This window comes from Xiphophorus couchianus, chromosome 16 (genome assembly GCF_001444195.1).
Source record: "Xiphophorus couchianus chromosome 16, X_couchianus-1.0, whole genome shotgun sequence".
Classification (NCBI taxonomy): Eukaryota; Metazoa; Chordata; class Actinopteri; order Cyprinodontiformes; family Poeciliidae; genus Xiphophorus; species Xiphophorus couchianus.
Genome location: NC_040243.1, coordinates 6,360,064 through 6,374,158, shown reverse-complemented (window position 1 = coordinate 6,374,158; position 14,095 = coordinate 6,360,064). Strand labels below are relative to the sequence as shown.

At 38.1% G+C, this 14,095-nt stretch overlaps 1 protein-coding gene across 1 annotated transcript; it reads right to left on the bottom strand.

Annotated features, from left to right (window-relative positions):
• Positions 1-4,670: 4,670 nt before the first annotated feature.
• rprml (reprimo-like) lies at positions 4,671-6,291 on the bottom strand. The gene has a single exon (XM_028041332.1). It carries the CDS (start codon positions 5,710-5,712, stop codon positions 5,377-5,379), a length of 336 nt encoding a protein of 111 aa, XP_027897133.1. The 5' UTR covers positions 5,713-6,291; the 3' UTR covers positions 4,671-5,376.
• Positions 6,292-14,095: the final 7,804 nt, after the last annotated feature.

Genomic DNA, 14,095 nt, shown 5'->3' with positions numbered 1-14,095 from the left:
TGCACTTCTTTTCCTAGTTGTAGTTTAAATCTAGTTTAAACATTGAGACCTGGTGGAGCTAACTGGTTTGACTGGATCCATTCTTTTCAGTTGTCTTTTTTTTATTTTATTTTTTAATTCCCTTTTGGGATATGTTTTCTGGACTGATGAGACAAAATGGAAACTTTCTGAAAGGTGTAACATCTGAAACCATTTCAGAAAGAGGAAGTCATGCTGGAGATGATGGCTGCTATCAACGTCACTTCCAAAGGAACACGCAACAGGAGTTAAGAAAGAAAATAATTAATTCCTTTTAACTGCAATGCATTTGTTTTTCCTTTCGTGTTCTTAAGTCCAATTTGATTAATTCATCGCGTTCTCTATTATAATTTTACTTAATCCCATAGTACATAGCAGCTGGTGGTAAAATGGATTTATTGGCTTCTGCAAGCCTGTGCTGTCAAAGAAAAATATGAAAAAAAGCCAACAGATAAAAGCCACCAACAGAGGAAGAGACAGAACCGCCGGAGTGAGACCGCACTGACACACTGACAGCTGAAGTTTGAAACTGGGCAGGTAGAGAGAAAAGAAAAAGCACAAAAGCATTAAGCACATTACGCCAAACCTGGAAAAAATCCTCACTATAATCTTTATTGATAGCACAGCTCTGTATTACAATGAGCAGTTGTACGACAAAGCACAAAGATATGATTTGTGGGAGTGAAATTATGTAGATTTTACATTTTATTTGGTTTAAATACATTAATTAGAGTGGGGATTTGTGAGCGCCAACTTTTCAACGCCACCATACTGTGGGAAGAATGAGAGAAAATTTGTTGTTTGTTTTCTCCTCTGCCAGAACATAATGAATCTGTTTAAAATTTCATGAGCTTGCTGCTGATTTGGACGAAGATTGAAAAATATAAAATAAAAAATTAAACAACCCTGGCTGCATCTGTGCAGTCAGGGCTTCAGAAATTCTCCACTGTGGTAAAAGATAGAATTTGATCCATCTGACACCTGTTACCGGGTCATGCTTCTCTTTAACGCGTCTTTGTGAGCATACTGGAGGAATAAAGGAGTGTTTAAATCCACCTGTGGGAGATATGAGATACCGTTTCCGCTCCCCAACTTCGCTGTGTGCATGGTTATCGCTCCCTCCTTTGAATACAGCGCAACCCATTAGAAATAGATTGAATAGAGCTGAGAAAGGCCATTTCATCCTTTTGGGAGCTGCCTGAGCATAGACAGGAGATCCTTTGTTCGTCCGATCAAAAATACTGAGGGAATTAAAAATGCTTGTGTCCGAAGTGTTTTCTGATTTGATAGCAGGGATGATTAAGATGCATAAAACACAGCATTGAAAAAACATATTCCTAAGGGATTGTTGTCCCTTTCAAACAGAAAAACAAGGTTTCAAGAGAGAACTATCTTCGTTGTTTTTCTAAATGCCACTCCAGCTCTAATCACCCTCATTTTGCACATGATTTAATGGTTGTTCATTATTTCCCCCCAGGGCTCGGCTGTAAAAAGGTCACTGGTGACACTGCTTGTTGAAACGCGTGCACAGTTACAGTAAAGAGTCAGATCCTGAAACCCTGCAGACCTGCAAACAATGCATGGCTGATGTAAACAACGTGGTAATGCGCTGTTCCAGCGCCGATCATTAACGTCTTCGCAAATTACGGTTTGTTTCCTGTCATGAGGTCATGTCCTCTTCCATAAACTACAATTACTTGTAATTACATTATTAGTGATTATCCAGATGAATATGAATAACAGCTTGTGAATAGTGCTTCATACTGTCTCCTTAACATATATCTGAATCATCCTAGGTGAAGGCAGGTCTCAAATGTAGACAAGAGTATGAATATTTTAACAGGCATCCACCTAAGATGAGAGAAGATGCATTTATGGGAAAAAGTGAAAATGCTTGCACAGAGCATTCATCAATAGTTCACATTTTTCCCAATATTCTTGTCTAAATGCAGAAAATTAGTGGCCTCAATAATATTGGAAACTAATGGATTTATTAATATGCAGATCACCACTACTAGCATATCAATGTAGATTTGAACATTTATGTGAAACGTTGGGTCTTTATTTTAGAACCATGTTGGCTCAGATTGTGACCTTATATTCATTAAACGCCAAGAAGCAGGAAATTATCACCCAGTCTTTGTTAAACTCATAATAGTATTTAACAGTGTTATTAACTATTCTAATTACAAAATGTGATAACTTGTTGCTCTATAAAAGTGGACTGTTAGGCTAACATTTTGTGTGATAAATGCAGAGATAAATCTTATAAAACTATTTATTGATGTAATGTTAAATTGTATTTCTGTATTTTTATGTTTTTTTATCTCTTTCCTGTTTAGTGAAATATCTTCCGTCTTTCTTTGCTTGGTTTTATTCTGGAACAAAAGACTGAAGATCCTGTAAAAATACTCAGGTCAGGCAACATGCTGAGGGACAATCTCATAAAAATGAAGATGTGCAGATCAGGTTAAGTCAAGGGAATGTAATTTGCACTGAAGTGCAACAGGATAAGTCCAGTAAGTGTAGCTGTATTTGCCTAAATTATGGTCTCTTTGATTTTGGTTTTCTCTGATCTTTCTATTCCTCGCATCACAATATTATATTTTGTAATGGAGGCATTTTTTATTCACATTTAGTTTAAATCTTTTTGTTTCTTGAACTTATTCTCCTGTATCTATATATATAGATATATAAATCCCCTACAGGCCAACGGGGTTTACATAGTGTTTTGATGCTCCATGCTCATAAAGCAGACTCTCTGGACTAAACCTGAATTTATTTTATTATTACAAAAACTGTAAAATGACATTGTAGGATGATTATGCTGTTACTATGTAGTTTTTGTAGTTGAATTGTTGTGATGATGAAGAAAACAAGACTGCTGCATTTTGGAAGCTTGAGAAATATTGAATTAGACTTGCAGTGTCAGTATGTCTGGATTATGGTTGACTTCATCTGTTTTTTACACTAGAGACCTTAGGCCCAGTGATAACACTAAAACGGTGTGCGTCGCACCACAAGTCTCTGTAAGTCAGTCCTCCAAATCCTTCACCCATTCATGACTAAGAGTATCTAAACCCACACAGGGGACTGCATTGTCTCAGTGCCTGGTTTAGTGTTTAGAGCTGTGATAAAATATATTCTCTTTCAAACAGCATCCAAGCTTCACTGTTTCCAACAAGCATTTATCTTCAAGGCTGCCAGCTTTATTGTTTCCAAGAAGTATTCATTAGTGCACGGGCACAGGACCAGAAACTAGAAACTTTAGCTTAATCTTCCCCAAAGGGAGCACAAACCCGACACATATGATCTGTTTTCAGATCTAAAGCATTTGCTTGTAACTTCCACACTTTTTAAGCGATCAAAACAGACACAACTTTAAATGTCATTATCATAACTTTGGCTCTTTGTTGTGCCTAATGCATCATGCGGAAGTTTATTTTTCTTAGAATTTGCCAGTCCATTGAACACCAGCGTCCTGAACAAGCATGAATGAGCAGGTGTGTGAATGCATGGGTGTATTGTAAGGATTCATGCACCCCAGCTCTCCTAACAAGTGCTGAAATAATAATGAGAACTTTGGTTGCATCAGTGTGGTGTGTCCGATGGAGAAGAAGAAAGAGGGAGATCACAGAGAAAAAACAGAGCAGAAATGAAGCCAGAAAGTCAGATCTGGGTGTAATCTTACCTTAACAACCAATATTCACTCACTGACATTTTTAAAGGCCCTTGACCAAACAAAAGCCAATGTAACAAAGACATAAAGTTGACAGAGTCTATCACACTTTTTGAGAAGTTTATGTTCAAGTGATGAAGACTAACCACTCTTTTGTTTTTGTTTGCTGTGGAACATTTATCTCCACGATGGATTTGGAGCCTGTGTGAGTTTATGCCGTCAAGGAAAACAAATCAGCTGAACTCTTAAATAAAAAATGTAATTACACAATTGGTAAGAGCACTCACTCTCTCAGCTTTGAGATAAGCTGTAAAACAGAATGAACTTTTATCACTGCTCTCAGTTACATTTTAGTAGAACTGGGTTGGTCCCCCGTTTTCCTTCAGAACTAATTCATTGTGCCGTAGATTCAATCAAGTGTTGGAAAAATCAGAACCATACTGACATGGCAGCGTCTCAGAGTCACTGCAGATTTGTCGGCAGCACATTCATGATGTTAATCTACCATTCTACCACATTATATGGCTTGTTAGCTATTAATACAGGATATAATTATTCTGTGGCTTCATTTTGTTTATGCCAAATTATGACCCTTCCATCTGAGTGTTGCAGCTCAAACAAAGACTCCCAGTCAAAACCAAACAACTTTTTTACTAATTATTGTTATTGTCCAGTTACAGAGATCCTTGTTGAGGTCAGACTTTTTTTTGACTTTTTTGTCCACACAGCTACTGGTCACATCACTCAATATGTTCTGCTTTTTGGACCATTCTATAAAAACCCAAGTGATATTTGTGGTATCAAAAGTTTTCAAAAAGATTTAGTTCTAAGTAATTTATGAAAGAGGCTTAAAATTAAAAACAACTGCATATCCAAACAACGCAAAACGAAAACTTATAACAATTTGAAGTTATTTAAAAAAAACATTCTGCTTCAAAACAAGAATCAGTAACAAATGACGAGACAGGACAAGTGAATTTTCATATTTAATTGCATGCTGCAGTTTCAACGATTTGGTACAAAATATATCATGCAGCATAGGTCATTTTTAAAAGTCCAAAACGTGTCAAAAATCACCTTACAGATCAGTCCGCGAGCATGCCAAACAGTTACAATCACTTCCATCAAGCTGTCACGGAGATCATTTTTATTTTCATTTTTTTCAAAAAATAATCTACAAAATATTGGTAGTTTAATGTGTTTTCACCCAAATGAGACCAGGAAGAAAATACTTTGTTTTCAAAAAAATACCTACATCACGTCCACGGATTATACTTCAGGCGTGGAAGGAATAGAAATAACAATCATGCTTGCAGACAGATTCAAATAGAAATCCTTTTAAAGAGAAGGGGGAACCAAAACGAAACACGAGGTAACAGCTTGTAAACATTGTTGTTACTTTGTTCAAGTTGGCAATATTGAAACCACTCCATATATGTAAGAGTCGTTGTAAACGTGTAAACAACTGCCTGGAGTTTTACGCACAAACTTTACGCACAAACATTGGTCGTTTAGGAATACTTTCCTGTTGTCATTTGACGGAAGGAAAAGTAAAGTTCTTTGCATATCGTTAATCTTGACACGCATCAAGCATCTACGACGGGTGCGTCCAGATCCAGATCCTAAAATCCGCACCTGATCCTCATTCTGGGTCTCCCACAGCGCCTGAGCTCTGTCCTCTAGCCGAGCCCAATCATGACAGTTTCCACGTCTTTGGAAGGTCTCCGGTCCTTTACCAGGAAGTTAATCATGCTTTCTGACTTGATCATCAGGTTGCACCCGAGGAAAAAGATGCCAAACATCACGGTGAGCGAGAGGACGCATAGCACCGCGATCTGGACCACACGCATGACAAAGAGTTTGCGCTCATCCTGTAGCAGCACCAGCGACCCTCCGCCGTCATCGGTCATCACGGTCTCTGAGCTGTTACTTGAATATGTATCCAGAGCCCCGGCAAGGGTCTGGCTCCCATTAAACAGCACGCCCTGGGTCATGTTGAAAAGAGAAACATTCATGCTTCCTTGCGGGTTATCAGCAGCGAAAACAAGGGACTCCACTTCAGTGGCGCACGATCTCAGAACAGAACTTAGAGTCCAGTGAAGATGTTGGTTTATGTGAATCTTCAAACAAAAACCAAGAGGAAGACACAACTACACGCTTTCGAGCTCCAACTCTCCTGCCAGACATTGAGATCAGCTACTGCTTTAGTGCGTAATGACCGCAACCACCTCGCCAACCTGCCACAGTCGGATAAGGTCGCACCACCTTCGAACAAAGTAAGTTTTTTTCAACTCAGTGAGTGTTTTTTTGGGTTTTTTTTTTTCAGAAGTTTCATGAGTTTTCAAGACAGTGAACGAAGATCGACACAATGTTTCCCTCCGGTGTAACAAGGTAGTCCCTGTGCGCCTGTGCTCACTGAGAGCGCTCCCTCCGTGGTGCGTTTTAAAGTGATGATGAGCTCCCCGCGGAGCGCTCCGCCACCCCTCACCGCGGGAGAAAACAGGTGGGCTCCGACTATCAGGTCTGTGTGTGGGCGTGCGTGGGGGTGTGTATGTGTGTGTGCACGTTTGACAGTGAAAGAAAGAGCTAAAGAAGAAACAAGGAAAGAAACAAAGAAACCAACAAAGAAAGAAAGGTAAGAAAAAAAATATACATACTTGTCACTAATTTTGAAAAAGCATTTTTGATAGTTTAACTTTTTTTTTATTGTTTTGTATTTCATCAACTTGAAGCCACAGACTTTAGTGTATTTTATGACGACTGCATGTGATAAACCAACAAGCCATAGTAAGAAATTGTGGAGGGGATTGGCAATCTAACATGATTTAAACTTTATTTACACAGAAATATTTTATATTTGATCTCTTTTTATAATAACACTCCTAAATAAAACTTAATTCAACCCAGAGCAAACCACATGTGTGGGAGTTAATCTTAATCATAAATGTAGATGCTCTCTGATGGTCGCAGAGATTTGTTGGAAGAAATATTTATCAAAAAGTATTATGAAGACCGAGGAAGTCAGGAAACAGGTTGTGGGTGAAATGATTTTATAAACAACGCATGTTGGTATCTCAAGTTTTTAACATGTTACAGAACTCTGTTAAGTCCATTATCTGGTACTGGAAAGAGTATGGCACATCTTCAAACCAAGCCATTGTAACCTGACAAGATTAGTAAGAGAAGCAGACAAGAGGCGCATTGTAGAAGTCTAAATTCAGTTTTAGTTCATTCAGACCTTTAGGATAAATTATGTTTATATTTCTTATGATCATTTGTTTTTTAGGATAAAATGATTACTAGTTAAATCTCTGTTGCATTCTAATTTGTTATATTGGACTTATTATAAATTTGCATATCTAATTGCAGTTAGGATTTTAGGGTGTGACCAGACAGAGTTAGTTGGGTAGTTGAAGTGGAGCCACACAGTTTTTTGACCTCTCTTTCATCTCTTTTGTTTATTCTTTATTATTTTTTGTGGAAAAGTAACATTTGTACCATTTTTATTTTTGAATTTAAACCGTTAAACTTTATCCAGAGGATCCAGTCTGGTTTTTTGTCATTTCGTCATCAATTGGACCGAAAAGGAAAGACGGAGAGCGTCAAGCTTATGGCCTCATTATTTAGGAACCTACATGCATTATAATCCTGGAGGAGCTGCAGAGGGCCACGTCTCAGATGGAAAAAACTTGTTAAGATAAAAACTATCAGTCTTGCACTCCACAAATCTGGCCTTTGTGAAGGAGTTACGAGAAGAAAGTTGTTGTTGATTCAAAGCCACAGAATTTTCCAGTTTACAGTTTGTCACATGTAGAAAGAGGCTCTGGTCAGATGAGTTCAAAATGAAAAGTTTTGGCCGACATTCAAAACAAGTGGCAGAAAGCTAACATTGTGCCTCACCTTGAATATACCATGCTCATTGTATAACATGGTGATGGCAGCATCATTCTGAGGCGATGTGTTTCTTCAGAGAAGCTGAGTTAATGAGAAAATGGATGACACCTTTTAACATGGCAGTCCTGTTAAAAGGCTGAAAAAGTTGCAACAGGAATCCAGAGATACAATCAAATCCAACTGAGTATCCCAAAAAATGACATTCACAAATGGAATGATGACTGAACTTAAGTAACTTTTAAAAGAAGAATTGGTATTTTTTGGTTTTGATTCAAGAGAACTTGATGTAAATGCAAACTTCATTTTCAGTTATTTATTTGTCTACCCCCAAAATAAAATCATGTATCATTTTCTTTCAATTTGACATCTGTGCAATGCTTTGACGCTCTGCTTTATAAAATTCCGGTAAAATATTTGGGAGTTGGTGGCTTTAAGTTAAAAGATCTGAAATAGATCAAAAGCTTGGAAAATAACTTTAAACGCGTTTGGCTAAAATTTTGTGAAACAATATAAACCTAAAGATCCACCCATTTACTGGTCACCCTTGTCCCTAATGGGGTCGGGAGGGTTGCTGGTGCCCATCTCCAGCTACGTTCCGGGCGAGAGGCGGGGTACACCCTGGACAGGTCGCCAGTCTGTCGCAGGGCAACACAGAGACATACAGGACAAACAACCATGCACACACACACTCACACCCAGGGAGAATTTAGAGAAACCAATTGACCTGACAGTCATGTTTTTGGACTATGGGAGGAAGCCGGAGTACCCAGAGAGAACCCACGCATGCACAGGGAGAACATGCAAACTCCATGCAGAAAGACCCCGGCCGGGAATCGAACCCAGGACCTTCTTGCTGCAAGGCAACAGTGCTACCAACTGCGCCACTGTGCAGCCCTAAACCTAAAGATATGAAAACAAACAAAATTTAATCCACATTTTAATTATTATAGGTCTCATTTTGTTGAAAAGAATTTCACGGATGTCTTGGAATCCAAAGCAAATTATTAATGCGAGCTTTAATTTAGCAGTTAAGACTTGAATAATAAGATATTGCTGAACAGCAAATATGTATAATGGCTCCTCTGCCTTTTCAGTGCCAATTGTTTTTCTTTCCAAGCTTCTGCCTGAAATTAAATTGTTGAACAGCAGACATTTCCATAATTACTTTTTGGAAAGTATCACTCAGAGATATCTTTGTCTATAAAGTGCTGCAGGTTTCTGCAAGCGGTCATGACACCCACACAGTTTCAGAAATAAAAATGAACAACATGTAGTGTAAGTAATGCAATTGTCATCATCAGTAATGGACTTCTACGCTTGATGTTAAGACATTTTTGGGCATTGATGCTTTATTATATGATGGCTTCATATTATGATATAAAGTCTGAATTAGCAAGCTTTAAAGCATTTTGTTTTGCTTATTATATTTGAAAGAACAGTTGTTTTAAAAAAGAATGATCCCAAATAGCTACATTGAGCTTGTTAAAATCAAATGCATTTAAATCAGAATGAAGTTTTGGGCTTTTTAAAAACCACTATTCTGCTTTTCTCTTCAGTCTTGAGATGAAGGTAAGATGATGCAAATGGAGGAAGAGAAGTTTTTTCTGATTAAATAATTGCGCTTCCTCTAGCTCGTGTTCATTACAACCATAAAACTACAGCAGTAATATCAGTGAAAATAAATGTCTTTACCCATAAAAACTTCAAATTGAAGTACAAATTAAAACTAATTCATCTAATTTTGTCTGTTTTTGAATCTCCACCTAAAACTTTCATTATAATTTATTTATGTCTTTAAACCAAACATGAGAGCACAGGAACAGTTGGAAAACATAAACAGATGTCAAACTGAACTTCATATTAATATAAATTGATCTGAAGTTCATGTTTGCAATATTTAAAGAAACAGCTCCGCCAATCATTCTGAAATACCCCTGTATGACCTACGAGCTGGCTCTGTCAGATTAATCTTCTGTTTGTTCAAAAACAAAAGGCCACGAAATTTAATTTGGGATGCTCTTGACGTCTGCGTAAGCAGCTTTCAGCCAAGCATGTGTACAAACAATGATTAGCTTCTTCCACAAGTACCATACTTAAGCCTGGGGGCGGATTGCTGTTAGATAAATTTATTGATGGCTGCAAATAGAAGAAAAAAAAGAAGAAAAAGTATGGCTTTTATCTGTGGTGAAATTAAATCATTCAATCAATCTTTTTAATTCAGTTTGGCAAATTTATTTGAAGGACATAAATCAAGTTAATAATGGGTGAATAATCATTCACTGTGTAGTAATTACAGACTGTTGCTTGTACTTACAACCAAAACCCCTAAGAATATGTAAATTATTTGTAACTGAACCCTACTATGACTCATATCACAAACACTTGGTGGTTATTTTACCATCAGGCTCTGCAGAGCGTAAAGTTGCGGATTTTCACAGAACTATTGATGATTTGTTGGGGCAAATGTATATGTAGATACTGTAAAAATCATATGAGGCTGCATACATGAACGAGTGTCTGACTTGTTCCTTAGCAACAGAAGACCTGTGAGCTCAGTGACAGATGGTTGGGGAAGTTATTTTAGTTTAATGGAGAAAGACAGGGAGGGAGCAATGACATGCCTTTACTTTGGAGAGATGACGTTTCCAAGACACATTGACTAAAAGGGAGTGGCACATGAAATTCCAAAATAAAGAGAAGGGTTTTCAGCGTGATTATAAGCATAAGAGGTGATTGTTTGCAGTAGTCTGCAGGTAAAAGAGAAGCCAAAGGATGTTCAAGCTGCTCACATGTTCCACTTATTTATTTTTTTTCTGTTTTTGTAAACAAACGCAGGATAGGAGCTGAGACCATAAGCAGTTTTTAATATGGTACACATAGGCTGCTGCAACAGAAGGGGAAATGAAAAAGAACAAAAAATATATAACTTATGTGTCAGTTGTTAAAGTTTTCTATTGCTTTTTTCTTGTCATTTTTGTTTTAATATGTCACTAGAAACACTCCAACACCAAACATAACTTCTCCAGAAGTGGCATTTCACCACTTCAAAGTGTTGAAAAGAATACTGACAAAATAAGATATTGCCAAAAAAAAACAAATCCAAATAATAAAAGTTTTTTTTATATGAACTGTTTTGTAACTTTTAACTGTCAATGACTAATGTGGCTAACTATTCTGACAACTACATTCGGTTTTAGTGCTGTTGTCACCAAAAATACTGGCAATTAGTTGTCACTACAATAAAACTTCCTCCAGCTATGAGTCATCCTGCTAGTTTTCAAACTGTTGTGGCTGTAAAAAGCTTAAGCAATATAATCCTGTTAGTACATTATCGTCTAAAATGAGTCACAGCACTAAATGAGTTGTGCATGTGAAGTCCCTTCCCAGTGTGAAACCCATGCAAGCACATAGCTCTTGTGTCAGGTTGCCATTATTTGCTTTATTAGACAGTATTTTTGAAGGCTTTCAAACCACAACACCTGTAAATTCACCTTCCCCACTATTATGAACGCATCTTATGCAGCACCTGATATGGAATAGCGAAATTAGTATCTATGTTGATGATATTTATACAGATTTCCCACTGTAGATATCAATGACAGCAACTATGAGCCAACAAAACAATTCACCAGTTGAAGATGTTTCTACTTTCACTCTGAATTGTTAGTACGTCAGAACTTGCTTTCCTCAAAGCTAAAAGCCCGCTGTTTGCATTTTGAGTCATATTTTTCACTTGTTCTAGAGGTACTCCTATTGAGGATTTCAATTATTTTAAATAAAAACATAAACAACTACTGAAGATACATGTCAGAAAGTTAGATTTTGAGATGAAGAGAAACACAAGGCGAAGACATTTGCTTGGAGAAATGATTTGTTTCCCTCTGTTGTCCTCCCTGAAGGTGCCATCAGTACAGCCAGACCACAGCTCTTCCTGTCAGATCCGGGGTAGACACGGGGGTGGCCGATGAGCAGTTCTTCTGTCCTCTGAAGTTGATGCAAAGGGGAAAATTTTCCACTCAACATGAGGCAAGTGGCAGCCTAGCAACACAAACCAAGCAGAGACATTTGCAGCAACAGAGAAATGCAGCTTGACCCCGCCCCCTGCTCCTCATCTCGGCTTCTTACCCACAAATACATTTCTGGAAAGCACGCCCTGTGTGACGCTCACCTGACATTCTTCGAAGCATCTCCTTTTCGTTGAGGGATTCTTCCCACGATGACCCTTCATTAGCTGATCAAAGCAAACTCCAAACCTCAGAGGTTCCTTTGTGACCCATTCTTCTGCTAAAGAAGACATATGGGGGCAATTAAATGCCAAAGCAAATTAGGGAAAGTGAACTGTGATGGGTATTTTTTTTAGAAATCACAGAAAATGTCAAAGGCCAAGTTTTGATCTGAAGGATTTTGCCACCTCTGGGAGTCCTAATGAGATAGAGTTAATGCAGCCATTAATTAGTCTGATATAAACTGCTCTGGCACCACAGCAGATTGGTGCCTTGCATTGACACTGCACTAAACAGACATCAGTCATAAAGTTTCTTTAGGCAGAAAATGACTTCGCTGCAGAGAGATTTGCACTTCTATTTCAGCCGGCCCGCTTCAAAAGGCTCAAATGAAAATCTGTTTGTTTGAGAAACAGATTACAGAATTTACAAATCTAATTGAGGATTTTTTTTCTTTCTTTCTTTCTTTGTTGCTCAGGCGCAGACACACCCACACACGGAGCCAGCACCCATTAAAGCTCATTTCCATTTAGACACATCTTCAAATCACAGATTTTTCTCCCCTGGCTCTTTGTTCGCCCTCTTTCATCCAGTTTTTCTCTTTAAGTCCTTTCTCTGAATCCGCACAGTGCTGTTGCATGTGAGGACAACGCTGAGGTTTTATCAGGAACAGAAGAACCTTCCTTTTTAATTTCCTTCCCAGCTAAATGTTAAGTTATTAATGTTTATTTCTCCTCATATAAACTTTCATCCCCTGGGATTAGGAAATGTAAGCCTCAGATCCAAAGAAGGGCTGCAGAAGGAGGCAGATCAGATTGCGGTGCGTCACAACACAAATACACAATGTCTCAGATCAGTGACGGCTGAGCGCTTCTTATAAGCTCCACAGACAAATCACCTTAAAAAACCTCATGTCACCTTGCATTTGACCCTTGAACCTGCCAAAGCGGAAAAGCATAAGCTGGCTGTGGTTAATCAAACGCTGATTTTTGTCTGAGAGTGATCCTGTTGCGATATTGGCTTTTCAGACTCTGTGAAAAGCTTAAAGGGCTCCAGATAGATCTGTAATGCAGGTCAGGACCCTGTCCATTCTTCCCACATGCCTCCCCCTATTTCCTTCTTGTTCAGTCTTAATTGGCTGCCGTCTGACCCAGTCTGTAGCTTTTTTTATTCAGGACAAGCAGAGCATACAGTACCTCTTCCCAAAATGCCATTGATGTGAGGGGGTGTTCGCTACAGGTGGCTTGTGGAGCCAATAGGTCCAAATCAGTCATTACTGAAGAGAGATTTTTATTGCTCACAGTGTATTATCTACCTGTGTATTATCCCCGTCCACCTACCCTGAAAGCTTGATGCCAGCAGAACAGATAACCATTATAGCTTTCCTACTTATTTCTCTATTCCTGTCATTTCTTCTTTGCAGCAGTTCTTGGACAAGGGTGGCAGTAACTTAGCAACAGACTGGAGAATAGGAGCGGGCTCATGGATAAAGATTCAATAAATGGACAAGTGAAGAGATAAGAAGCATTGTCTGCCTCTGTGAGCGCCGCCACATGCACGCAAACTCTTTCTAAGTTAATTTCTGTGCAACAATTTGAGATTTCATCCAAGTTTCTGTCTTTTTTTACCCCCAACATCAAATAAATCAAACTTGGATCAAACATCGGGTGCTCCTCGTCCCCCCTACCCTCGCAGATCTTGAATATTATACAAACACATAACTTTTTTAAGTTTTTAAACATTACAACCATGAACTTATGTCTATTTCATTGAAATTCTAAATGACAGACCAGCACAAAGAAGTTGTATATTGTTTTTGCTTCTTTTTTTTCTTCTAAATAAAAATCTAAAACTTGTGCCGTGCAAATGAACTTTATTTTCTCTTTTAGATTACTTCTTCACATTATTATAGAAGTATCAGAGAAAGGGGGAAAATAACCACATAACTAATTATCAAGGGTGCAATGGCTGATAACACATATCTTATGTTGTCATAATCTATTGAATTTTAAGTTCATTTTGCTTATGTTGCTTATTATTTTTGTTCCATCTTGTGTTTCATTAATTTCTCTGTTCTTGATCATTTGTGTTACTTTTCACAGTACCTCTGTTCCCTGGCCTTTTACACTTGATCTCTATTTGCATATTTACCCTTCTGTGTTGCATCCAGTAATCAACTTCCTTCTGGAGATACTCTCCAGTTTCAGTCACACAATGTTGTAGTCCATTTTATAGTCCATTCTGTTCCTTAAAGTATCATTTTCAATCACCTCCTCTGGTC